The 24,832-nt window shown below is 51.6% G+C and overlaps 1 protein-coding gene across 1 annotated transcript in view; it reads right to left on the bottom strand.

Moving 5' to 3' along the window:
• The window catches only part of CDH22 (cadherin 22), a 141,366-nt gene that overhangs the window by 72,847 nt on the left and 43,687 nt on the right, over positions 1-24,832 (bottom strand). Inside the window, 1 exon segment of the mRNA XM_070382060.1 lies at positions 9,052-9,704. Coding sequence (XP_070238161.1) covers positions 9,052-9,306 — 255 coding nt within the window. The 5' untranslated portion in view covers positions 9,307-9,704.

The following is a 24,832-nucleotide window of genomic DNA, read 5'->3' as shown; positions in this document are numbered from 1 at the left end:
ACCAGTAAGGAATAGAAAGGAGGGAGTGAAACCCAGTGATGACGTCATTGATATTCTTCCATGAAGTGTGACACAGAGCTCATGCTGGGGCCCAGGGGCTGCTCTCTGGGGACAGCAGAGTCGGACAGAACTGGTCAGCCTGTGGAGGAGCTAAGAGCTCAGAGCTGCAGATTTGGGCTGGGTTGGGGCTGCTTCCCACCCCCCACCCCCCGCCCGGGTCCTGGTTCTGGAATGGAGAGGGAGTGGACAGAAAATCTTGGCGGGCTAGAGTCCACAGGGTCACAGAGTCAGACATAACTGAAGTGACTTAGCACGCGCACACGTGCGGATCATTCTATCCCAGGATGATATTTCTCAAGAACCTCAGCTATGAGGCTGGAGGATGGGACTTTTATTTACTGAGCGCTTACTACATGCCAGATTGCAAGCCTCTGCAGAAGTCTAATTTAACATTGTGGCAGGACTTCCCTGGTAGTCTAAGTGGTTAAGAATCCGCCTGCCAATGCAGGGGACATGGGTTTGTTCCCTGGCCCAGGAAGGTCCCACATGCCATGGGGCAACTGCCATGGCCCGTGTGCCACAACTACTGAGCCCACACTCTACAGCCAGTGGGTTGAAACTACTGAGCCCACGTACCCTGGAGGCCGTGCACTACAACAAAAGAAGCCAAGGAGAAGCCCACGCACCGCATCTAGAGAGCAGCTGCCACTTGCTACAACTAGAGAGAGCCTGGTGCATAGCAAGGACGACCAAGCACAGCCAAAGATAAATAAACATAAAAGAAAACATTGTGGCCTATGTAAATGTCTCTCCATTTTGCAGAACAGACTGAGATGGTCCCAGGTCTGTCTGACTCCAAAGCACAGGTTGGTCCCTCTGCAGCCTTCGGAATCTCGTCCACTTACAGGGCTTCCCTGTAGCTCAGTTGGTAAAGAATCTGACTGCAATGCAGGAGACCCTGGTTCAATTCCTGTGTCAGGAGGATCTGCTGGAGAAGGGATAGGCTACCCACTCCAGTATTCTTGGGCTTTCCTGGTGGCTCAGCTGGTAAAGAATCGCCTGCAACACAGGAGACCTGGATTCGATACCTGGGTTGGAAAGATTCCCCTGGAGAAGGGAAAAGCCGAGCAGGTCCCAACTGACCTTCTCAGTTGGACACAACTGAACGACTTTCACTTCACTTCACTTAGTCCGCTTACAACATTTCTGGTTAAGGAAGAGGGAGAAAGGAAGACGGGGTGGGCTGGAGGGCAGTCATGGGGCTGCTTGGCTTCGACAGAGGCCTGTACCACCCTGGACCCGCAGGCCATGGTCATTGGTGGCCTTTTCAATCTGAGCCTCTATCTCATCATTTGGAAAAGGACTTCAAAATCAGAAGAGGTGATGGGCTTTGGATATAGGAAGAGCCAGGTGCCAGCGTCTGCTTTGTCACCCACTTGTTGCCTGGCCCCAAGTGAGAGGCTACCTTCCTCCAAGCCTTGGTTTTGTCAACAGTAAATGAGACTGACAGAGCTTCCTCGGAGTCTAAAGAGGCACTAGACGACATGTGGGAGCCCCTGGCACATACGAAGTGCTCACTGAAGATACCTTTCCTTTCCTCTTCTGGCACCTGGTCTCAAGAGAGATTGAGGGTCACCGAGTGCATCCATTCCCCCAACTCCTGACATAATAACCATAGACTCAAATCCTGACCCACTGGAGACAGGGGCCATTATGCAACATCTTCTTGTCTTTTATTTATTTTTTAAGTATTTTTTTTTTTATTATTGTATTATTATTATATTATACTAATTATATTATTATAAGTATTATTTTATTTTATTATTCTTAGTTTATTTATTTTTATTTTCTGACCCTGCCATGTGGTATGTGGGATCTTCGTTCCCTGACCAGGGATCGAACCTGCATCGCCTGCATTGGAAGTGTGCTGTCTTAACCACTGGACCGCCAGGGAAGTCCCTCTTCTTGCCTTTTAGGCTCAGCTTGTTTCCTCCTGCAGGCAGCCCTCCCATGTGCCCTCCGACACGCACCCTCCCCTCTGCTCCACACTCGCCTATGACACCTCTAGATTGCAGTCCGTCTCCCCAGTTCTCATGGGGCTCAGGGGCAGGGACTAACTTTGGTTCATCTTTGTCTGAATTCCCCATGCCAGGCACACAATAGGTGTCCTGACAACGTATGCAGAGAAAATACAGGGGGAGTGGGAGAGGTGAGTGTGTGTGTGTGTGTGTGAGAGAGAGAGAGAGAGAGAGAGCGCAAGTGTGTATGTGAGATGATGAGCTCAGATCAAGCATATGGCTGTTCATTTCCATTTCCCTTGTACCTAGGTTAGGCCACAGCACCAAACATTGAATACATGAATAATGAAATATACAACTGTCATTGTGTGTGTGCGTGCTTAGTCGCTTTAGTTGTGCCTGACTTTTTGAGATCCCATGGACTGTAGCCCACCAGGCTCCTCTGTCCATGGGATTCTCCAGGCAAGAATACTGGAGTAGGGTGCCATGCCTTCCTCCAGGGATCTCTCCAACCCAGGAATTGAACCCATATCTCTTATGTCTCCTGCATTGGCAGGAGGGTTCTTTACCACTAGCGCTTACCTGGGAAGCCCTGCAACTGTCATTAGAATTTTGCAACTGTCTTCCAGGATTTCTGAAGGATCCAGTCACTCTGTTCAATCCCAGGTACCCGTGAGCTAGACTAGGAAGGACAATCACTAGGCACACTTTTAGACCCTCTACTGTTACCTCCTTGATATTTCATAATGATCTTATGGCTCAGAGTTCATCCTCTCCCCATTGTACAGATTGGCAAACTGAGGCTCACAGAGGGCACACATCCTACCTAAAGCCACACAGCTAACAAGAGGCAGCCCAAGGCCTGTCTGCCTCCACATCTGGGTTCTTTTCTCTGCAGCTATTGGAGACAGCCCCGCAGGGGATTCCCCCTCCCTAAGCCTCAGCCCTGGATCATAAACAACTTGAAAAACACCAGAGTGATGGCTTCTCATCCTGGGGCGGGGGTGTGGTGCTGAAAAATGGGATTTACGAGGCCATTAATTACTTCCTCCTAATTAAATCAAAATTAAATGCGAGCAGAGGTACGTTTTCCTTATTAAAGACAATTAAACGGACAGTGCGGCTACGCAAATAAAACGAGCCCAGGATTTAAACGGAAAGCAAATCAAATAAAAAGCCTCCCCCAGAATGAGGGATCTGTTCATGCCTGTGCTACTCGTAAACCAGGAGTTCATCAATTTTCTTTAAATATTAGCAACTTAATTAAATCTGCTCTCCTCCCTACTTTAATCCTGCCGTATATCTAAAATAGATCTCACCACCCACAGGAGTTGGTCATAAGTGCTGACCCCATAATTCTCTTTAAAAAAAAAAAAAAAAAGAATTAAAAATCCTACAAAACCCACATCCAGCTGACAGAAGCCTCGGGGGAAATTACAGTTCGGAAAAGGGATTAGTCAAAGTACCCAGATTGTATGGAAATATTGGGAGGCCGCTCTGAGGGTGGGAGTTGTAAGAAGGTGTAGGGAAGAGGTGAGCCCCCAAGCTGTTGGGGTGGGTGGGGGGGCAGGACAGCAGAGGGAATTGTTGGTGTGGGGCCCTGGTGACAACCACGGGGCCCAGTGGCTTCTGCAGGTGCCAACAGGAGCCTGGTGGTGAGTGATGGAGGAGGCGGCTGTAAAATAGGTTACTGTTGGGCGCCTGGGGTTCACTCCACGGATGCTGCTGTTGCTAAGCTACCTTTGGAATTCGACAAGGACGGATGCTCCCAGCAGCTCCCTGGGGCGGGGGACCGGGAAGCAGTGAATTAACTGAAACTGTGAAGTCCTTTCTCCCTGAAGAGTGAGAGAGTGTGGTATGAATGTGTGCGTATGTGTGCGTATGTGTGCGTGCATACACAACCACTTGTACAAATGTGGGACTTGGCTGGAATGGGAACAGGTGGTTTTCAAGAGGACGAGCTCATCTTCCCAGAGTGAGGGGTGGGCTGGCGACCACCTCCCCCTACTTTGTGGAGAGAAATTAGCACATCGGGTTGCAACGAAGGTTTTCGGGATTAGGGGCGTGGGTTAATACCAGTGTATACTCAAGGCAGTGGGAATATCAGGCAAGATCCATCATAATAAAAGCTAATACTTACTGGGCACATAGAACGTGCTCTCCAGGTTCTTGGCATATGCTAACTCATTGAATCCTCACTGGAACTCTGAGTAGGTGCCAGGTACAGCCTCACTCAGCAGATGAAGAAACTTAGGCACAGAGAGGTTAAAAATGTGCCAAGGTCAGAAAAGGAGTCAGCAGCAGAGCTGAGATTTGAGCCCGGGCAGTCTGGCTCTGGTTGAACAGCAAAGTGAATCAGTCATACATATACGTATACATGTACATGTACATATACATGTACATATACATATACACATACACATACATATACACATACACGTACGTATACACACACATACACGTACGTATACACACACATACATGTACATATACACGTACATGTACACATACATACATGTACATGTACATACACACATACATGTATATGTATAATAATATAAATGCATATACATGTACATGTATGTGTATAATAATATAAATACATTTTCCAATAAACTGTGGAAAATTCTGAAAGAGATGGGGATACTAGACCACCTGACCTGCCTCTTGAGAAACCTGTATGCATGTCAGGAAACAACAGTTAGAACTGGACATGGAACAACAGACTGGTTCCAAATAGGAAAAGGAGTACGTCAAGGCTGTATATTGTCATCCTGCTTATTTAACTTATATGCAGAGTACATCATGAGAAACGCAGGGCTGGAAGAAGCACAAGCTGGAATCAAGACTGCCGGGAGAAATATCAATAACCTCAGATATGCTGATGACACCACCCTTATGGCAGAAAGTGAAGAGGAACCAAAAAGCCTCTTGATGAAAGTGAAAGAGGAGAGTGGAAAAGTTGGCTTAAAGCTCAACATTCAGAAAACGAAGATCATGGCATCGGGTCCCATCACTTCATGGGAAATAGATGGGGAAACAGTGGAAACAGTGTCAGACTTTGTATTTTTTGGGCTCCAAAATCACTGCAGATGGTGATTGCAGCTATGAAATTAAAAGACGCTTACTCCTTGGAAAGAAAGTTATGACCAACCTAGATAGCATATTGAAAAGCAGAGACATTCCTTTGCCAACAAAGGTCCATCTAGTCAAGGTTATGGTTTTTCCAGTGGTCATGTATGGATGTGAGGGTTGGACTATGAAGAACGCTGAGTGGTGAAGAATTGATGCTTTTGAACTGTGGTGTTGGAGAAGACTCTTGAGAGTCCCTTGGCCTGCAAGGAGATCCAACCAGTCCATTCTGAAGGAGATCAGTCCTGGGTGTTCTTTGGAGGGAATGATGCTGAAGCTGAAACTCCAGTACTTTGGCCACCTCATGCGAAGAGTTGACCCATTGGAAAAGACTCTGATGCTGGGAGGGTATGGGGGCAGGAGGAGAAGGGAATGACAGAGGATGAGATGGCTGGATGGTATCACTGACTCGATGGATGTGAGTCTGAGTGAACTCCGGGAGTTGGTGATGGACAGGGAGGCCTGGCGTGCTGCAATTCATGGGGTCGCAAAGAGTCAGACATGACTGAGCGACTGATCTGAACTGAACTGATACATACACATGTACATATACATCCCTGAACCACACACTATACCAACTTTCACAAGAAAGGGTGCTTTGGGCACATGTTTGCAAAGAAATGGAAACTTCTCTCTTCTCCCTGCACAGAGTGCTTTTCTGGAGGTGGCCTTGAGAGTAAGGGAGGAGGGGCTCTGGGTGAAGATGATGGAGGGGGAAGATAACGTAGTCATGACAGCAGTGGGGATGCTGGGAGAGGTTGCTGTGAGAAGAAGGATCCCTGGGGCTGGGCACAGTGCGGGGCTCACAGAAGATGCTTAATGCAGGACAGTTCTGTGCAGCACAGGGAACTCTATTCAGTACTCTATGATGACTTATATGGGAAAAGAATGCAAAAAAGAGTGGGTAGATGTATAACTGATTCACTTTGCTGAACACCTGAAACTATCACAATGTTGTAAATCAACTATACGCCAATAAAAATTTTTTTTAATTGCATTGGAGGAATTCCCTGGCGGCCCGGTGATTACGACTTCGTGCTTCCGCAGCAGGGGGTGTGGGTTCGATTCCCAGTCAGGGAACTAAGATGCCATATGCCTCGTAACCAAAAAGTTAAAATAAATAAATAAATAGGGTCAAGATATTACAAAAAAATACTATTAAAAAATGCTCTGGGGCAAGACCTGGTGTCAGTAGAGCCTCACCTCTTGGGGTTGGTTCTAGCACTGTGCTGGACTCAACCCATCTCTGCTGATCAAAAGTCCCTGGAAAGCTGAATGGCCTTGGCATGGTGCTCATGATGTTCTTCTGGCCTCAGTTTCCCCTTCTTACCAGGAAGGGAGGTACTAGGGACCCCCATCACCTGGAGATGGTGGTTCAAGGAGACAGGGGTGGTGTTTGACTCATGACAATAATTGCTAGGTGGATGCAGATGGGAGGTGGTGAATGAATGAGCAGCTGGTTTCTTTCATCTGTTGGGGATGTGGATGGCTGAGGAGACCTTCTCAGAGCCCCAGCTGGCAGGCAGACAACACGGCCGAGGTGCCTGAGACCACCGCAGGGGACAATCAGGTAGACATGTCAGTCACTCCCTGAGTTTCTGGGCTCTTTCTGGACCCAAATCTCTCTCCCAAGCTTGGAGGTCTTGGAGAGGTTTGGAGAAGCAGCACACGGGTTTCAATCCTGGCTAAGCCACTTGCTCACTCTATGCCTGTCCACTCTGCACCTCGAGTCCATTGTCTACAAAATGGAATGATTTCTACCTTGCAGTTTAAGAGTTAAATGCTTCATACGGGAATAATGAGAAACAACAATAAACAATCAACCAGGGACTTCTCTGGTGGTCCAGCGGTTAAGAATCTGCCTTGGATCAAGCATATGGCTGTTCATTTCCATTTCCCCTGTACCTAGGTTAGGCCACAGCACCAAACATTGAATTATGAGTAATGAAATATACAACTGTCATTGCGTGTGTGTGCTAAGTCACTTCAGTTGTGCCCAACCCTTTGCAACCCCATGGACTGTAGCTCACCAGGCTCCTCTGTCCATGGGATTCTCCAGGCAAGAATACTGGAGTGGGTTGCCACGTCCTTCTCCAGGGAATCTTCCTGGCCCAGGGATAGAACCCGCATCTCTTTTGTCTCCTGCATTGGCAGGGGGGTTCTTTACCACTAGTGCTACCTGGGAAGCCCACTTCACTCATGCACCATAAACCTCTCAACTGCTGACAAGACTCTAAATAAGCCAGGTTCTGTCAGGCCGTCAAGTCTTTTTATAGGATATGCCCTCTTCCCATCAGCCAAAACTCCTACTCATATATTAAAACCCAGCTCAGGCATTTAGAAAACACTTCCACAAAGCCAGCCAACAGAAACCACTTAATGAATGCCTACTCAGTGCCAGGTGCTGACCTGTGAAGCTTTTTATGCACCAGGGTGTCTCTGCCTCTCCACCATCGCACCCATGAGGGGCTTAGGGATTAAAGGGATGAACAAAAGTCCTTCTCAGTTCCATATACTCTGAAGGCATAGACCTTCAGTCACATTAACCAACACTTACTCAGTTTGAGAAAGTAGCTTTCATTCATTCATTCATTCAATGAACAATTTGTGAGCAGTCTGTGCTAGGCGCTAGGGATTTTATGGTGAGCAAAACAAACACAATCTAATAGGAAAGACGTGCATTAATTGCATAATCAAACAAAAACACATACATAATGAAGTGTTATGAAAGAAAGATATGGGGACCTCAAGGGGCACATAACAGGGAGGTACAGCCTCATGCAGAGGGATCTGTCCCAGATGGGTGTGATCAGGGATGGCTTCTCTAAGGAAGTGGCATTTCAGTGGAGACCTGAGTGTGAGATAAAGTCAGCAGCAGAAGGAGCAGGATGGGGACATCCCTGGTGGTCCAGTGGTTGGGAGTCTGCCTGCCAATGCAGGGGATGTGGGTTCGATCCCTGGTCCAGGAGGATCCCACATGCTGCCGGGCAACTGGGCCCGTGCGCCACAGCTATTGAGCCTGTGCTCTAGAGCCCAGGAGCTGCAACTACTGAGCCCATGTGCCACAACCACTGAAGCCCACGCACGCTAGACTGCGCTTCACGACCAGAGAAACCGCTGCAACTTGAGAACAGCCCCCACTCTGCAACTAGAGAAAACCCACGCACAGCAAGGAAGACCCAATGCAGTCAAAAATATAAATAAAAAGAAGGAGCAGGATGGAGCAGTTAGGGGAGGCAAGTGATCTAGGTAGGTAAGGGGGTGTGGGGCTGGCAGAAGCCTGTGGGGGCAGCAGAGGGACCAGGGAAAGGCATCAGAAGGGTGTCGTGGCCCAAAACTCAGAGGGAGTGTGGCAGATGAGGTTGGAGGAGCTGGATCTTTGCAAGCAGCGGAGCAGAATTTGAACTTGACCCCGAGTGCATGGGAAGCTATGAACGGATTTTGAGCATAGCAAGGAGACTGTGTGTGACATGATCAGATTTGCAAACTCCTGTCTACATTCTGGCCACCCGCTCCAGTATTCTTGCCTGGAGAATCTCATGGACAGAGGAGCCTGGCTGGCTACAGTCCATGGGGTCTCAAAGAGTCGGACACGACTGAAGAGACTTAGCATAGCATAGCATTCTGCATTCTAGCTGGGTCCAGCTACAAGAGGGACTGGCTTTCCGCCCTACTAGTCTTCTCTGCTCTAAGATGCGAAAGCAAGAGGGTCCAGAGAAGCATGCAGGGCAGGGATGCGAGCGGAGTGAGGATCCTGTGGTCCGCCCGCCCCATCAGGACAGCTGGGAGGAGGCAGAAGGGATTTGGGAGGGGGTGGGAGGGAACTGGGATCCCTTGCGTCTGCCAGCGGGTGTCTCTGGGGTCCTAGGAGTAGGATGGCGGGTGCTGGGTCCCACTTTACCTTGCCCACGTACAGGGGCTCGGTGCCCGTGTACTCCTCCACCACGAAGAACTGGTTCCACACCCAGCCGCGCTTCACGCGGCCAGCGCCGGGCTCGCCGTCCTGCACCGACGGCGCAGGCGTGCCCGCCGCCCACAGGGCTCCCAGCAGCGGCGGCGGCGGCGGCGGCAGCAACAGCAGCAGCAGCAGCAGCAGCAACGCGGGCGACAGCGCGGCTCCCGCCCGGAGCCCCCGGCCTTCGGGCCGCGGCCTCATGCTTGGCCTGTGAGGGGCCCGGGCCCAGGAGCATGGACGGGAGGCACCAGGGTGTCGCCGCTCGGTGGCCAGGACGGAGCGGCGCCGCAGTCACATGGTGGGCTCAGCGCGGCCGCCGGGGCGCCGCCCCCGACGGGGCACCCGGACAGGCCCGCGGCCCTGATCGCCGCCCAGCCGCGGGGGCGCCCGGCTGGAGGGGAAGGGGGCGCGACCGCACCCGGGGCATGGACGGCCCCCTGAGGTCCCCGCCCGCGCCCCCCTGGCGCCGGCGCGGCTGGGTCACCAGGCAGCGCCACGGCGGCTCCGGAGTCTGGGATGCGCCATGGTTCCTGCGCGAAGGGGTGCTGGCCGGGACCGGGCTGGTCCTTCGGGGACTAGGGGCCGTCCCGCCCAGGAGCCTGTGAGAGATACAAGAAGACGTCAGAGGAGGCGCTCTGCGGGGACGGGGCGGGTTGGGTCTTTTGTCGTTTTAGGTACCAATTAAACACCTGCTGTGTGCCTGGCACTGTGCAGGGCGGGACAAACAAGCCAGAGTGGTCCCCGCCTTCTTGGGCCTGCGGTCTAGCAGTCCTGCCCCTGCCCCGCTCGCTTCCCTAGCCCGGGTGCTTCCGTTGAACACCCACCACTCACCTCTCCTCCCCCAGCATCCCTTTTCCTCAGACCCCCTGCTCCAGCCCTTTCTTAGTGGTCCTGGGCCAACCCACGTGCCCACAGGGACAGGGACCTCTTGAGCTGCTTTTCCTGCCCGCCCCCCACCTCCTGACAATCTCCGTATCCCAGCCCTCCTACCCCCCATAACCCCCGGCCCAGAGAGGAAGCCAGCCCTTCTGGAAAAACTCCAGAGCTCCCAGGACCCAGCCTCCTGGGTGCATAGAGTCCAGCAGCCAGCCGGCCACCCCACCAACCCTCCCGCCCTCCCATGGCAGCACAGAGAGGTCATTCCATCCAAAGCAAGAGCCCGGGGAAGGCCCTCTGTCCTCAGGTGAGTCCCTCCACACCCCCCTTTCAGGAGTGGGGCACCTGAGTCCCAGAGGGCCTTGCTTGGAGGCACCCTGTGTGGCTTGGGCAGGGTCACACCCACCCTGTGCTTGCCTTTGGTGTCTCCAACCCTTCCCCCCACCCCACCCCAGAAAACTGTCTTTTCCTGGAGACTGAGAGACAATCCCCCCACTACCCCAGACCAGCACTGCCTCCCCAGATCAGTCCATCTCTCCTTCCCGCCACCCCCCCTCCCCCCATCAGATCCTGCTTTCAGCCAGAAAGGATCGGAGGGACTAACTCCTACTCAAGCCATAATGATGAATAATGGCTTCATGTGGGTGTTTACAGGGGACAGCAAAGCTGCTTCCATGGAGGAGTTTCAGCCACTGAGAAGCGTGAGCAGAGGTGAATCCCCAAGTTCCCTTCCCACCCCCCCCACCCCCCCGCCCCCAGCCTAGTTCAATTCAACCACTCCATTCTGCTGAGCTTCCATTCTGGTCCAGGTTTGGGCTGGATGCTAAAACAAAGATGAAATAAGCTCACAGTTTAGTGGGGTGGGAGACAAGACCCCCCAGTAATAACTTAAATGCTGGGTGGCATGTAATCAGGGCTGTAAAAGGGGGTGCTACCTGACACCTGTCTGGAAGGCACAGGTGTGTGGAAGGATATCAGGGCTGCTGCTTGGAGGAGGGGGCATCTGATTGGGTGAGAAGAAAGGGATGGGCATTCTGGTAGCTGAGTGTGCAGCCAGGCTGGGGGTGATCTGGCTAGTTTGGAGAGGCAGGCTGGAAACGTGAGGTGTGTGGAGCTAAGCAGAGAACCTGGGAAAGTGCCTGGCCCCAGCCAGGTCCACCTGTGGGCAAAGGAAGTGGCTGGAATTTGGGGGTCGGGGCAGAAGACATGGGCTTCATGTGACCCAGGACCCCAGTGGGTAATTCTCATGCGTTTTTAGGGGTCCCCAACCTCTGGGATCCAATGTCTGAGGATCTGAGGAGGAGCTGATGTAATAATCATGGAAATAAAGTGCACAATAAGTGTCGTGTGCTTGAATCATCCTGAAACCATCCCCCACCCCTGGTTCATGGGAAAATTGTCTTCCCTGAAATTGGCCCCTGGTGCCAAAAAGGTGGGGGCCCGCTGCAGTTTAACTCACTAAGTCACATGAGTCACAGCAGCTGTGAAAGTGGGCATCTTATACCCATTTCACAGATGCTCAACTCCCCAGTGCTCTTTCCCACTCTCAGCTCCAGAATTTCTTTATGGAAAGGGTTCTGGGGGAGGGAGTCATCTGCTGGGAGGTAGGGCAGTGGTGAGGGGGTCAAAACTGCATTGATGGCAGTGAGGAGGGGAAAACCCCCACAGTCCGTAAGGAGGAATGGAAGGGAGATGTCCTGAGCCAGCCCTTTCCCTTTAGGACCCACCCTGAACTGATGGTACATTAGGAGGACCTGGGACCCTGATGAGAGCATCCCCAGCCTTGTCCCACACCCTCCTCACCCACTCTGGGGTCTAGGCTTGAAGATGTTGGGAGACCCTCCCCCACCCGGGTGGTCCCTGAGCTGTGCTGCTGCCTCTGGGCATCCAGCGTCGATTCCCCACGTTATGGTCAGGGCTGGTCCTAATGAGACTGGAGTTATGGGTGAGGAGGAGGCGCCGCTCTGAGGCCTTCATTTCCTGGAGCTTATGACTTCCCTGCGCGTGGCAGGAACTGGTCCCCTGACTCCATCAGGCAGTTTCAGGGCTCATCACAGCCATGCAGGGATGCAGAGGGGAGGGGCTGGTGGGAGGGAGGGTTTGGGGAGTCGGGGACTATCTCCGGGGAGGGCTGGGGGGGTGCAGGAAGTGGGAACAAGGGGCAATCCCTCAATGTTTGCAAGCACCCCACTGTGGCTCTTTCTCCTTCCCCCTATCCCCCTCTCTTCTTTATGTCTTTCTTTGTAACACCTTTTACAAGACAGGGACATACTAAGATTCAATCATTCATTCATTCATTAAACATTAGTGTCTGCTACTAGTAGGGAGACAGAAATGCATTTCATTTATTCATTCAACACACTTTAAAGATCATTTCTTTGTGTAAGACAGCAAGATGCAATCAGCTCCTCAGCTATGTGACAGGAGAGAGGTGCATTTCTTCTGGTTATTCATAGACTCTTTCTACAAATATTTACCCGTGCCTCCCTGATTCCAGTTCCTGCACTAGGCACTGGGGACAAAGTAATAAAATAAAGTCCCAGCTCTCATGAAGCTGACCTTCTGGTAACAAAGGAATAAATTCTACAATGCAATTCCAGGGAGTGGTAAGCATTAAGAAGGAATATAAAGCAGGAAAGAGGAAGGAAGAGGGTGATGAAAGAGTTGGGGTGTGTGTTATTATAGACAAAGTATCAGGGAGGACCTCTCAGAGGTGACATTTGGCTGATCTGGAGGAATGAGACGGAGCTGGGGACAGCAGAGGGAACAGTCTGTACAAAGGTCCAGAGGCTTGGAGAAGCAGAGGAACGGGGAGGAGGTCACTGTGGTTGGCATGGAGCAGTCCAGATGAAGATGAAAGAGAGAGGGGTACTGGCTAGACTGAGGAGGACCGGAGGAAGAAACACAGTGTCCATTTTATTCTGAGTGTGCAGAGAAAGGTTTGGAGGGACTTTATACAGTAAAAAACCATGGTAGAACGAAATGGCACAGGGCCATAAGGGACTTTCCTGATGAAGCCCTTCAATGTGGAGGGCCAGGCATAGTGAATTGCGGGGTAGGGACAGCATCACAGAGAAGGTGGCACTTGGAGTTGAAGCACAGGGGGTATGGGGGCAGGTGGCGTTTGGGGTGTTGGGGAGGAGAGGGTGCGCTATATGGGGAGGGTGCAGAGGTCTAAGGTCAGCTCCCACTTTAGAAAGGGGCGGAGTCCAAGAGTGTCATCCAAATTTGCACAGGATGCCTGATGATGGGTGGAGCCTCAAACCCAGGACTCAGATTCTCCTTGGCAGAGGGCACCTTTAGGAGGATGGGGAAAGATGCCCCTCTGAGTAGATCAGCCCCAGGTCAGGAGGCTCGCTTGGCAGGACAAGGGTGGCCGCCTCTCAGCCCCACCTGCCCCTGGGCCAGGCGCCCTTGTACAGCACTGATCCTGCACCATTGTTTGAGGGGCGAGGTCCTCACAACCCCATCTCTTCCTCCCTCCCTGGGCCTTCATACTTCAGCCCACCGGGTCTGCCTTCGGGTGTGTTGGCCAGATGCCCTGGACGCAAGCCAACCCTGCTCGGCACAGACCTGCCAGGGCTGCTGCAGACACTCCAACCTGTTCCCTCCCTTCCTTCCTTTCTCTCCTGTTCCAGCTGCTTGTCCTGAGTGGGTGTCAAGTACAAGGCCCCATCCTGGAATTCCGAGTCCTTCAGGGGAGGTAGCTGTAGTGCCGTGGGGTCACGTTTGGCTCCATTGGGCCTCCTGGTGAGATTTTGGGCGTGTTGGTGGCCTTCTCTGGGCCGCACGTCTCATTCTACTGCGCGGTTGTTGAGTCCCACGTGGGATGAAAAGTTGAGCCCCAGCCTGGCTCAGTTAGTGTTGGCTTCACCCAGTCTGCTCATCAGCCTCACCTCCTCTAATCCATGTGCTCTTGGCTTCTCGGGTAAATGTGTGTAGTTCCTGTACGCCTGTGGCATGGGTCTGCAATTGTGCATGCTGGCATATGTGTGTGTGTATATCTGGTGCATACTCGTTCATTCTATAGATGTTTGTGAGTTTCCACTCTATGCTGTTCTCGGCACAATGAAAAGAAAGAGTCCTTGCTCTTGCACCTCCAGTGGGGGTCAGAGAATAAACAAACAAACAAACATCATGTCAGACGATGGTAAGCGCCATGGAGAAAAACAAATCTGGGGCACAGGAAGTGTTGGGGGTGGGGATTTTTCTCTCTCTCTCAATCATGTATTATAAGTAATAGTTTATATATGGTGGTCAGGGAAGGCCCCGCGGTGAAGATGACATCTGAACAGAGATCTGAAGTGAGCGAAGGAGAGAGCTGTGCACGTGCGTGGAAGAAGAGCATTCCAGGCTAAGGGGACAGCAGTGCGGACGTCACGTCCTGAGGTCAGGCGTGTGTGGTGTGCAGGGGGAACGGCAAGGAGCCCAGTGTTGCTGAACTGGAGTCAGTGCAGCGGGGCAGCAGGAGGTGAAGCCCGTGAGATGAGCTTGGCATCAGAGCCTGTAGGGTCTCCTTTGGGTATTTCTGTGAGTGAGATGGGACCCCATAGGAGGGTTTGAGCAGAGGAATGACACGATCTGACTTGTGTTTTAAAAGATCACTCTGGCTGGTGGATTTAAAACAGAGGGAAGCTGGGATAGGGGAGGTGGGTGGCGAGGGAGCTATTTCAATAATCCAGCCGAGGAGTAAACGTGGCTTGGACCAAGTGGGAGCAGAGGAGGTGCTGAGAAGTAAGGCTCCTCCTGCGTGTATCTCCTCCACAAGATACGCTGGTGGGTCAGAAATGGTGTGAGGGAAAGAGAGGGAAGGAGCGTGACCACACCTGCAGCCTAGGCAACAGAAATGATGGGGTGCCCTCCCACAGGCTGCAGGCAAGCATGAGCAGAGCAAACCTGGGGAGGCGATCAGGGACTCATTTGGACGTATTACAACCAAGTCCCGGATGGATACCCAGCGGAGACATCAAGCAGGCGACTAGCACTTACAGTCAGGAGTTCAGAGGCGGGAGTTCAGAGGTGAGGTCCTGCCTGCAGGTATAATTGTGGGAATTTGGGTGGTATTCAGAGCTGAGGCTGTGTGAGCTTGTGAAGAAGTGAGGGTGGATGAAGAGGTCCAACATCTCAGCACGTAGAGACTGGGGAGATGAGGAAATAGTAAAGGAGCCTGAGAAAGAGGGGAGAGAGGGAAAGGGAGGTGGGGAGAGAAGGGAAGGGAGGCGAGGAGAGAGGAGGTGTCTTGGAAACCCATAGAAGAAAGGAGGGAGGAGGCATTGACTGGTGACCCTCTGTCCACCTTTGCCTGCGACAGTTCCACTTTACAGCCTCTGTCCTGGCATAACTATGAATAGTGTCTTACCCCCTTTTACTCTCAGCTTGGACGGTAAATTGTATGGTCATCCTACTGATAGGTCAAGTCAGATGCAGACTTTGAATTGACCATTGGATTTAGCAACACAGAGGTCATTGGTGGCCTTGACAAAAGCTATTTCGGTTGGGTGGTGCGTGTGCTGGCGCGACTGGAGTGGGTTCAGGAGAGGCTGGGAAGAGAATATGTGGAGACATGTGTGAGTGGGTGGCAGCCCCCCTAGGGATTTTTGAAGGTCCGTTTTGCCTGCTCCCCCAGCTCCCGCCCCCCTACCTCAGCAGTCTGGCTGGGTTTTATGATGCGTAAACAGAGTGATGGGAAATATAAAAGATGGGCTTGCTGCTAAAGACTAATTCATTCCCCTAACCTTCTTTCTTGTTTCAATTTTGTTTTAATATCCACCCTCCCACAGCTGGGCCATGTGCGCAGCTCCTCCCCTCTGAACAGTGATTAGTCTAAGCCAGTAAGAGCCGTTCTCCCGTCTCCACAAGTGACTGGTCTATAAAGTATCATACACACAATTCTGGTCAATGAAATCCAGAAGCCCTGGAGAGCTTCTGGATATGTATTTTTTTAGTCTTTAAAAAGAGATGTCTTGAGGAGAAACCTTTTGTTTTCTGCACATATGAGGTGATGGCCAGAGCACTGTCAGCCATTCTGGGACAATGGGACCATGAGGCCAAAGGGCCCTACTAAAAATGATGGAAAAGTCTGTATCCTTGATGGTATTGTTGAACCACCAAAGATATGCATTCTGGGCTTTCATGATCCAGTTCTGGCCCCTACTTCCTCCAGACTCCCCTTTTCTTCTTTCCTCTGAACCCCTTCAGACCTCTATGGCTAGGCCTTCCTCTGAGGTTTTGTGTCAGCTGTGATGACAAGCTTCTAGAGGGCAGAGGTCACGTCTACTCCTTCTTCCACCCTTCCCTGCTCCTTCCTACACCCACCTGCCAGAGCCAAACAAGGAGCTGGGGCCTGGGACTCAGGAGAGTTTTGCCTCGGGTAGATTTTGGGAGCTGCTCAGGCAACATGTCTTTCCCTTTGACTGAGGAGCTGCCAGCCTCAATGATTTCTTGTGGCCCCATCTGTCCTGTGGGCATCACCACAGCTGTCTACAGTGTATACTTTTAAAATCCGGGCTGAGTGACCAGCATGTCCTTTCTTGATTTTTTAGTGCCCTAGTACCATTCCTGCCAAGGCTGCAGCACTGCGAGTTCAGTGGCTCCAGACCCTTCTTTGTCATCTGGCTGTCTCCTTGGGGACAGAGGAAGGGATTCTTATCCAACCCATCCCACATTTGTTTTCTAGCCTCTCACTCTGCCAAGGCTAAGAAGAGGGGCAGGGCTCTGTGACCCCACAGGCAGGACAAAGCAGGAGGAACCTCATCATGTAGCCTGGGGCTCCTCACCTGTGCCTCCTCCCCCAAACTTCTGATAATCTTCCTAGCCCCGATCTCTGGGACAGAATTTAACATTCAGGGGACCTGAAACCAAGAGATCCAAAGTCAGAACAGAATTTGAGTCCCAGGTCCATTGCTTTACTGTTTGTATGATCTTGGTAATTTTCTCCTTTTCTCTAGCGTCTTAGTTTTCTCATCTGAAAAATGGAGGTAACAGTGCTTACCTCCCAGAGTCAGTGTAAGGGATAAATGAGATGAGCAAGTGAAGAGATCCACAGTGTTTGGCAATAAATGCAAGCTAATGTAATGATAATGGCCATTGCTACTATTATTTCTAGTCACTTGAAAAACACCAGTGGAGGGACTTCCCTGGCAGTCCAGTGGTTAAGACTCCTCGCTTCCGATGCAGGGGGCATGGGTTTGATCCCTGGTCAGGGAACTAAGATCCACATGCCAAGGGGTGAGGCCAAAAAAAAAAAAACCAAAACTATAAAATTACTAATTAGCCTCCAATTAAAATAAAGTAATTAATTAAAAAATTAAAAATAAAATTATTAATGGACTTCTATTGTGTACAAAAGTATCCTGCCCAGGTAAAGGGGGCTCATAGAAATGTGTCCCCTTGGTCACTCATTTATTCATTCATGCATTTATTTAACAACTGCTAGAAGCCCATGAATGCACCTCTTTGTAAGAAGAGTGAAGTCCTGTACCAGGTTGTGGTGCTTACTCTGGCTCCAGGGCTCTTGCCCTGGAGGGGATGTGTAATGCAGGAAGAGGTAGTTCATTCATTTTCTCATCCATTCATTCCCTCTCTGCCCCACGCTGGCCTGACATGTATATGTCCTCTCTCCATGCCCACCTGGCTCCCAGGTCTGCCAGTGGGAACTGTGCCTGGCAGCCTGGTTCCTGTCTGCCCTGTCCGAGTCCTAAGGGCACTGTGCCCGCTGGATCCTGTGCCCAGAGCTCTCTGTGCTTGGCTGCTGCCTTCCCTCGGGGGAAAAATGATCCCTACCAGCTCAGTACTCTCCCTCCAGGCCAAAACGGACCCCAGAGTAATATAGGAACTGTTGAGGTGTGGAGCGGTATGGGGCAGAGTCACCTTGTGTCTGCCCACCTCTCACTGCCCCTTCCCGACCCCCTGCTCCATGGAAGGCACAGCGGAGTCACAAGTGAGAGAGCAGACCAGTTACTGCCTCAGCCTGCCTTGACGCGCGTGAGCATGGGTGTGCCTGAGCACATGAGTGCCTTTGCATCAGTAATGAGGTGTGTAGGGGCAGCACGCATGCGCACAGTATCCCAGCAACTAGAACAACTTCTGGCACATGACAGGTGCTCAGTAAGTGTGGAGGGTTGACTGCATAGGGGCCTACTCTGTGTGAGTTGAGCCCATGGGCTGTTTCCAGGGCCCTGGGGGTGATGCAGGTGTCCTGTGAACAGTGCTGTATTTCTAGGTGGGGTGGGGACTATCTCTCTGAGTGTTTGAATGGGGGCTCAGGATATGCCAGAGCTTCTGGGCTTGGTAGCTGGACCGTTATCGAGGGAGGAAAATGTGGGAGATCAGGGGAGAGAGGGGACAAGAGGGGTCATATGTAACCCATATAAAGGACTACCCCATCTGCAAAGCTGGTCCAAGGGCCGACAGTCTTGCCCCCAGTCTATGCTGGGCATGCTGCCAGAGGCACCTTCATGCAGCCTAGCTCAGTCTGGAAGGTTCTGTTCAAATCTCTCCCCTGCTCCCTTTTGCCTTCAAGATAAAGTCCAGACTCAGGCCTGACATTCACTAGTTACCATTCAGAGTAGCAAAGTTCTTCATGTTCAGTGACTCTACCTAGACATAATCCTTTGAGGTGGGGACTGTTATTTGTCTTCATTTATCAAATGAGGAAACTGAGGTACAGAGAGTTCATGAAACTTGCCCCAGACTCATCCAGAGGAGGTGGAGCTGGGATTCAACCTCTGGGCTGTGGGCTCCAAAGCTTGTTCCTTGAGCCACTGCGCACATGGCCACTCGAGGCCTCGGGAGGTCTGGGCCGGCCCACTCCATGTCACTGTCACCACCTTGTTTCCAAAGATACCCTTTACATTCGTTGATGTGGCTGTGTCGGGTTAGTTGCAGTATGCGGGCTCTCTAGTTCTGCCCATGGGTTCAGTAGTTGCAGCAGGTGGGATCTCAGTTCTCGTGACCAGAGATCGAAGCTAAATCCCCTGTATTGCAAGGCAGATTCTTAACCAGTGGACCACCGGGGAGGTTGCTGTCATGGCGTCTCTCCACGCGCTCATCTCTCTGGGCGGACGGGGTCAACCACTGTTTATTACTTTCATGCCTCGTTCTTTGCTCCTACTGTTGTTCCCTCTGCCAGGAATACCGTTCTCCCACGTTGGCCCACATCCATCCCTGACCCCCATCATGGGGCCCAGCCCCATTGCCCTCTCCTCCAGGCAGTCTCTCTGCCTCCCCTCCACCACCTCCCCAGTGAGCTCACTCATCTGAGCCATGGCTCAGAACCAGGCTCTCTCTTTTGTCTTCGTCTCAGCATCCGGCCAGCTGGCTCTGGGCACCTCCCTTACCGCTCTCTGCCCTTCAGTTCATACCTGCGTACATGCTCAGACTGGCTGCTGCTGAATGTGTGAGTGAACTGGATGAAATAAGGCATGAATGGATGGAGGCATGGATGGATGGATGAATGGACAGAAGGGCACGCACCGTGGTTGCCTGGTTATTGCCATACCACCTCCCTGCAGACCGCCCTTCTGTGGCATCATTTCCTTCTGTTTGTTCCATTCGTTGACTCATTAAATATTTATTGAGCACCTACTCTATGCCAGGCACTGTGTTAGAGGCTGAGGATGTAGCTGTGGGCAAAGCAAAGTCTCTGCCCCCTGGTGTGTGTGTGTGTGTGTGTGTGTGTGTGTGTGTGTGTGTAAGAAGACATTCATTAAGCCGATCATCTCACAAGTAAATACACAATTACCAATGGGGGCAGATTCACAGAGGGAAGGTAACGAGGACTACCACGTTTAACAGGAACCTCATTAGGGCTGGGTGGGCCAGGGAGGGGCAGTTCCCAGAGAAAGGGCTTTTGAGCTAAAAGGTAAAGGATGACCGAGGCATACTGGGGCCCGAGTAATAGAAGGTGCAAAGCCACATTCAGGGCCTGAAAATTCACATAGCACGTGAGGGGGAGAGGCGGCTCACCAAGGGTCTTAGGAAGTTTAGATTTTAGCTCCAGAGCAAATGGGAGGGCATTGAAGGCTTTTTAGCAAGGAGATATGATCAAACTTGTGTTTTGAAGAAGATCATGGGCTTGAGACGTAAAGGACAAACTGTACAGGTGCAGGACCAGAAAAGGGGACGCAAGAGGACTCGATGCTGGAATAGATCAGGGAGGCCGTATGGGATGGAGGGAAAGCAACAGATTTGAATTATTTAAGAAATTAAGTGGACCAGGCTTGGTGATGCGTCAGACGTAAGGAATGACGGGGGAGCAATATCGGGCATGACCCCTGGTTTTTAAGTGATGTTTATTGATCATTAGTGTTCCAGCACTTTTTGGGCATTACCTTGCTTACTCCTCACAATAAGGTAAGTTACCACCACCCCCCTTCACAATCCCATTTCACTCTGATCAGAATTGGGGAGGGAGGAGGGGGTGACGGGACACAGTGGGGTTTGTCCCAGGCTGTGTTCCTTTGGGGAAATGGCCTTGGCAGATGAAAGAATAGAGAAGGAAGAAAGGGAGGTAGGGTGCATGTTCTGAGCTGATTCTGAGTCACCGAGAATAATGATAGATAACATTTTTAGCACTTTTACTGTGTGCCAGGCACGGTGCCATTCAATTAGCTAATAATAAGAGGCAACACTTAGTTCCAGGGCATTTTATATCAATGATCTGACTGAAATCTTACAGCAACTCTCTTTAAAATATCTATTACAGAAGAAGGGAAAGTGGCGAGGAGAGGCTGAGGGACTTGCCCAAGGTCACACAGCTAGCTAGTAGTAGATGTGGAATTCAAATGGGCTGCGCAGAGAGTGGGGAAGGAGAATGAGCAAAGAGGGGCTTAGTGGCTGCTGGGAAGGAAGGAAAGGCCTGCATTTGGCTCTAAGGATGAGCTGTGTCCCTCCCCCAAACGCCTCCTGACACTATATACCCCAAGCCTGACTGTCTACTTGTAGCCTGACTTCCCGTGAAAGTTACGAACACACACGTGCATACACATTGACACCTACCCACACATGCACACATGCATGCCTTGGCTGCCACTGCTCACCTGCCCTGAAGTGACCACCTGGCCCCTCCATGCCAGGTGCCCGGGGCCTGCACCTGGCTCCCCGCCCTGCCCCCATCCCGCCTGCCTGCTGGTGCCGCAGGCAGAGCCCGCTGTACATCATGTTGACAGTAGAAATTACATCCGAGCTGCTGTTTTACACCTCGCCCTGTCAGAACTCACCGCAGACCAGTGATCAGGACAAATTGAATACCATCCTGGCCGTGTCAATATTTATTCCATTTTATAAATGCGGCCGGATGGGGGGCAGGGCCCTGCCGCGGGGCCAGCTGAGCAGAGTCCTGGGAGGTCCTTCTCCCTCTCACTCCTGAGTGCCCCCTCGCCTCCTCCTCCTCTTTCTTGACTTTGGTAACCAGTTAAAACTGTGCAATCAACATTCATACTGAAAAGTACAAGAAACATAAATGAGAAATTTAGCAAATAATTAGAAAATGAACCCTGTAGATCGCCCTTTGATCAAAACACTGAATATGGTCCCCTCTTCAGAAGCTCCCTACTGTGTCCCTTTTTGACTATAACCCACTGCTTCCCTTCTCCCAGACTTTTGTTATGACCAGACCCTTGCCTTTTATATAGTTGACCAACTCATTATGCATTCCAACAGTCTTAGGTTTTTTAACTTGAGATAGATGGGCTCATCCTGTATACACTCTTTTGTGTCTTGTTAGCATTGTTTTTACGATTCATTTTTGTTCTGTGTCTTTCCTTTTCACTGCTGCCTAGTACTCCATTGTGTGAATATCCATTCTAGTCATTCCCCCTTTTCCTCTGCTTTCCTCCTTTCCCCTGCCCTTTCTTCTAGTCTGTCTCTTCCTACCCTCCTATCTTCTCCCCGTTTTGCCTCCTTGGTTGTCTGTCTCTCACTGTTCTGTCTGCTGTATCTGTTCATATCATGCTTACCTGATCCCAGTTCCTCCATCCTACGAGGGGCCTGGATACTTCTTCTGGGTCTCTGCCTCCCCCTACTCAGTTCTTGGAATATGTGGCTTAGGCCAGAAGGAAGTTCCCACAGACCTGATTCTATTAAAGTTTATCTGTTGTAAAGGATACTCAGGGGCAGACACTGAGACCCACAGCAACATCCTTTGCCCTCTGTACATCAGCTTTTACTCTAGCAAGCTTGGGGGAGAAGTTCTCACCCATCACCTTCACTTAGACAGTAGAACACTGCCATCTGGGCTGGGGTGAGAACTGAGGTGACCCTGAGTGGTCCGGCAAGATGTACTAGTAAGATGCATAAGTGGGTTGAGGGGGGACTGGAACCAGGGGAGTCAAGGGTGAAGCCCCACCCTCAGCTCTGCTCACTCAAGGCCTCTTGGGGCACCCATCCTGTGCCTGGCATCGGGTCCCAACCCAGGCCAAAGCAGAGGAGACCAGCAGGCTCTGGAGGGAGGTGTCCTCCTAGAGCGGAGGGCCCTCCAAGGAGTCATTAAAGAGCCTGCCTGGATACCCCAGAAGTGTGTGACATGTCGCATTTCCATCCCTTCTCTGTCTTGGAGCTGCATTGATGATGCACATATTCAGGGTAGTTAATTTTTACTGCAACCCGAGCAGATGACATTAAGGGATATGTCCCTCTGCGGTACAGGCAGGAGGAAGCTCTTCAGGATGGAAGGCAAGTGGACTGGGTTGGAGGTTGGCTATGATCCCGCCCTGCTGGGTGACCTTGAGCAAGACCCCACCCTCTCTGGGCTTCGGTACAATGGAAGGTCAAAATGTGGTTCCCAGGGCTCGTCCGAGGACCTGCCGGAAGCAGGGTCATGTTGGGAGCATAATAAGAAGGACTCTTTTAAAATCCATATCTCCAGGTCCCCAGGGCATCAGATTCACTAACACTGACAATAATACTAATAGGCAACATTTATAGGGTGCTTTCTACATGCCAGGACGTGGGTATCTGATGAGCTAAAAGTAAGATGCTGTGCTTGTTGACCGCTGTGCTAAGCACTTTACATGAATTACCCTGTTTAATTTGTGCCAGTCTGTTTTAGTCATTATTATTATTTTACAGATGATGACATCGGGGCACAGAAAGGTGAAGTAACTTGCCCAAACTCATAGCCAGGAAGTGGGGATCTAGGGCTTGATGTAAGAACTTCTGGCCCCAGAGTCTGTCCTAGGTCTGGCACAGCCCACTCTCAGATTCTGAAGCTGATCTTGGAGCCCCTGGACCAGGTGGTCAGGATGTTGTGTAACTAAGCATCATGTACCTACTGTGAGCGACATGTTTTCACAGTGGTTCATCAAAATGTGTGTGAAGGACTCATCCAAACACAGCCAGTGCCAGCTCTTATTGTTACTTAAGGGAGCCTCACCCTATCCTCCTGAGACGGGAACTGGTCTTTCTAGTTACTGATGAAAAATAGAAGCACTTAAGAAGGGGTGTTCTGCTCAAAACCGTGTGGCTAGGATCCAGCTACAAAGCTGTGAGCTTTCACCCTAGCACACTGCCTCCATGCCCCACTCTCCCCTGTACCTTGTAACTCCCTGGGCCTCAGTCTTCCCATCTATAAAGTGGAGGAGTTGGGCTACTGGGCTGGGAGTCTGGTGTCCCAGCTTTTGCCCCTAACACCAAATGTTCTTGAGTAAGTTTCCTGCTTCTTTGGGCCTCAGTCTCCCCATCAGGAAAAGGAGGCTCTGTGATGCTCTTCCAACACTACACGCAAAAGCTGTTTTACAACAAGCCCACTGGTGAGGGAAAGCCTTAAGTCTGGTTCCCTGGAAATAGGCTCCAGGGTAGAGATGTGCCTGCGGGAGGTTTACTGGGGAGAGCTGAAGGGAACACAGGAAAGGGGTGAGAGAGGCAAGGCTGAGCAGAGGGAGAGCTTGAATTGTGAGGCTGTCTCAACAGAGGCCACAGCTGCTTCCATGGGCGCTCCAGAGTTGGGATGCTCCAAGTTGAGCCAAGGGGTCCCACCTTTGAATCCATGCACCTATCAGATATTGGACATGAGTTGTGCTCCCCTCCAGTGGGCATGACCTTGAGCTGGACAGCTCCCTTTGGCTGAGGGCAATGCTGGAGAAGGTGCTCAGCTGAGTGCTGTTGGCAGCCACTGTCACAGCTGTCCTGGGCGGTACGTTCCGCTACATAAAATTGGCTGAAAAATCGGGGCCTGACCTCGGCTCTGGAGATGACAGCGGACAAGACGTGGCCTGAGCCCCGGGCTTAGCCGGCGCGGCCGGCCCTGCTCGGAGCCCTGTGCCCCCCGGTCTGCCGCCCCGCACTGTGATCACAGCGGGATCAGCGCCCCAGATCTCGCTTAAAGCCTTGGCTGCCACTGCCTGCCTCGCGGCTCATCTCCCGCGGCTCCCTGAGGTCCCAGCGATTATGCCACTGAAAATTCCGCTTTCATCTTGTCAACCTCGCAGTAAATTACAGGCCCGGGGAGGCGTGGGCCTCCTCCTTAAACAAGATTCAATTCCACTTAGCTGCCCCCCTTCCCACCCCACACACGGGTTCCCTCCCTCCTACCACCCAGGGCTCAGGATTTATGGCCTCTCCTTGCAGGCAGCTGGTAACCATGGCAAGCTCCTTAGGGAGGCTTCCGGCTGGAGCCTCGTCAGCCCCAGACTCTAGTGCGGCCGCTTCCTCCTAGGATGGGAGACAGGAGAGGCCAAGACAGCAGAATGGGGCTTCTGGAGGCCAAGGCGGAGCGATAACAGGAACCCCAGCAATAAAGGGGCACGTCCATGCTATCCCATCTATCCTCACACTAACTGCGATACGAGACGCAACCATCACTCCCATTTGATAGATGGGCAAACTGGGGCCAGAGAGCATGGGGTCAACTGCC

This window comes from Bos mutus, chromosome 13 (genome assembly GCF_027580195.1).
Source record: "Bos mutus isolate GX-2022 chromosome 13, NWIPB_WYAK_1.1, whole genome shotgun sequence".
NCBI lineage: Eukaryota > Metazoa > Chordata > Mammalia > Artiodactyla > Bovidae > Bos > Bos mutus.
This window is presented reverse-complemented; position numbering and strand designations above follow the sequence as displayed.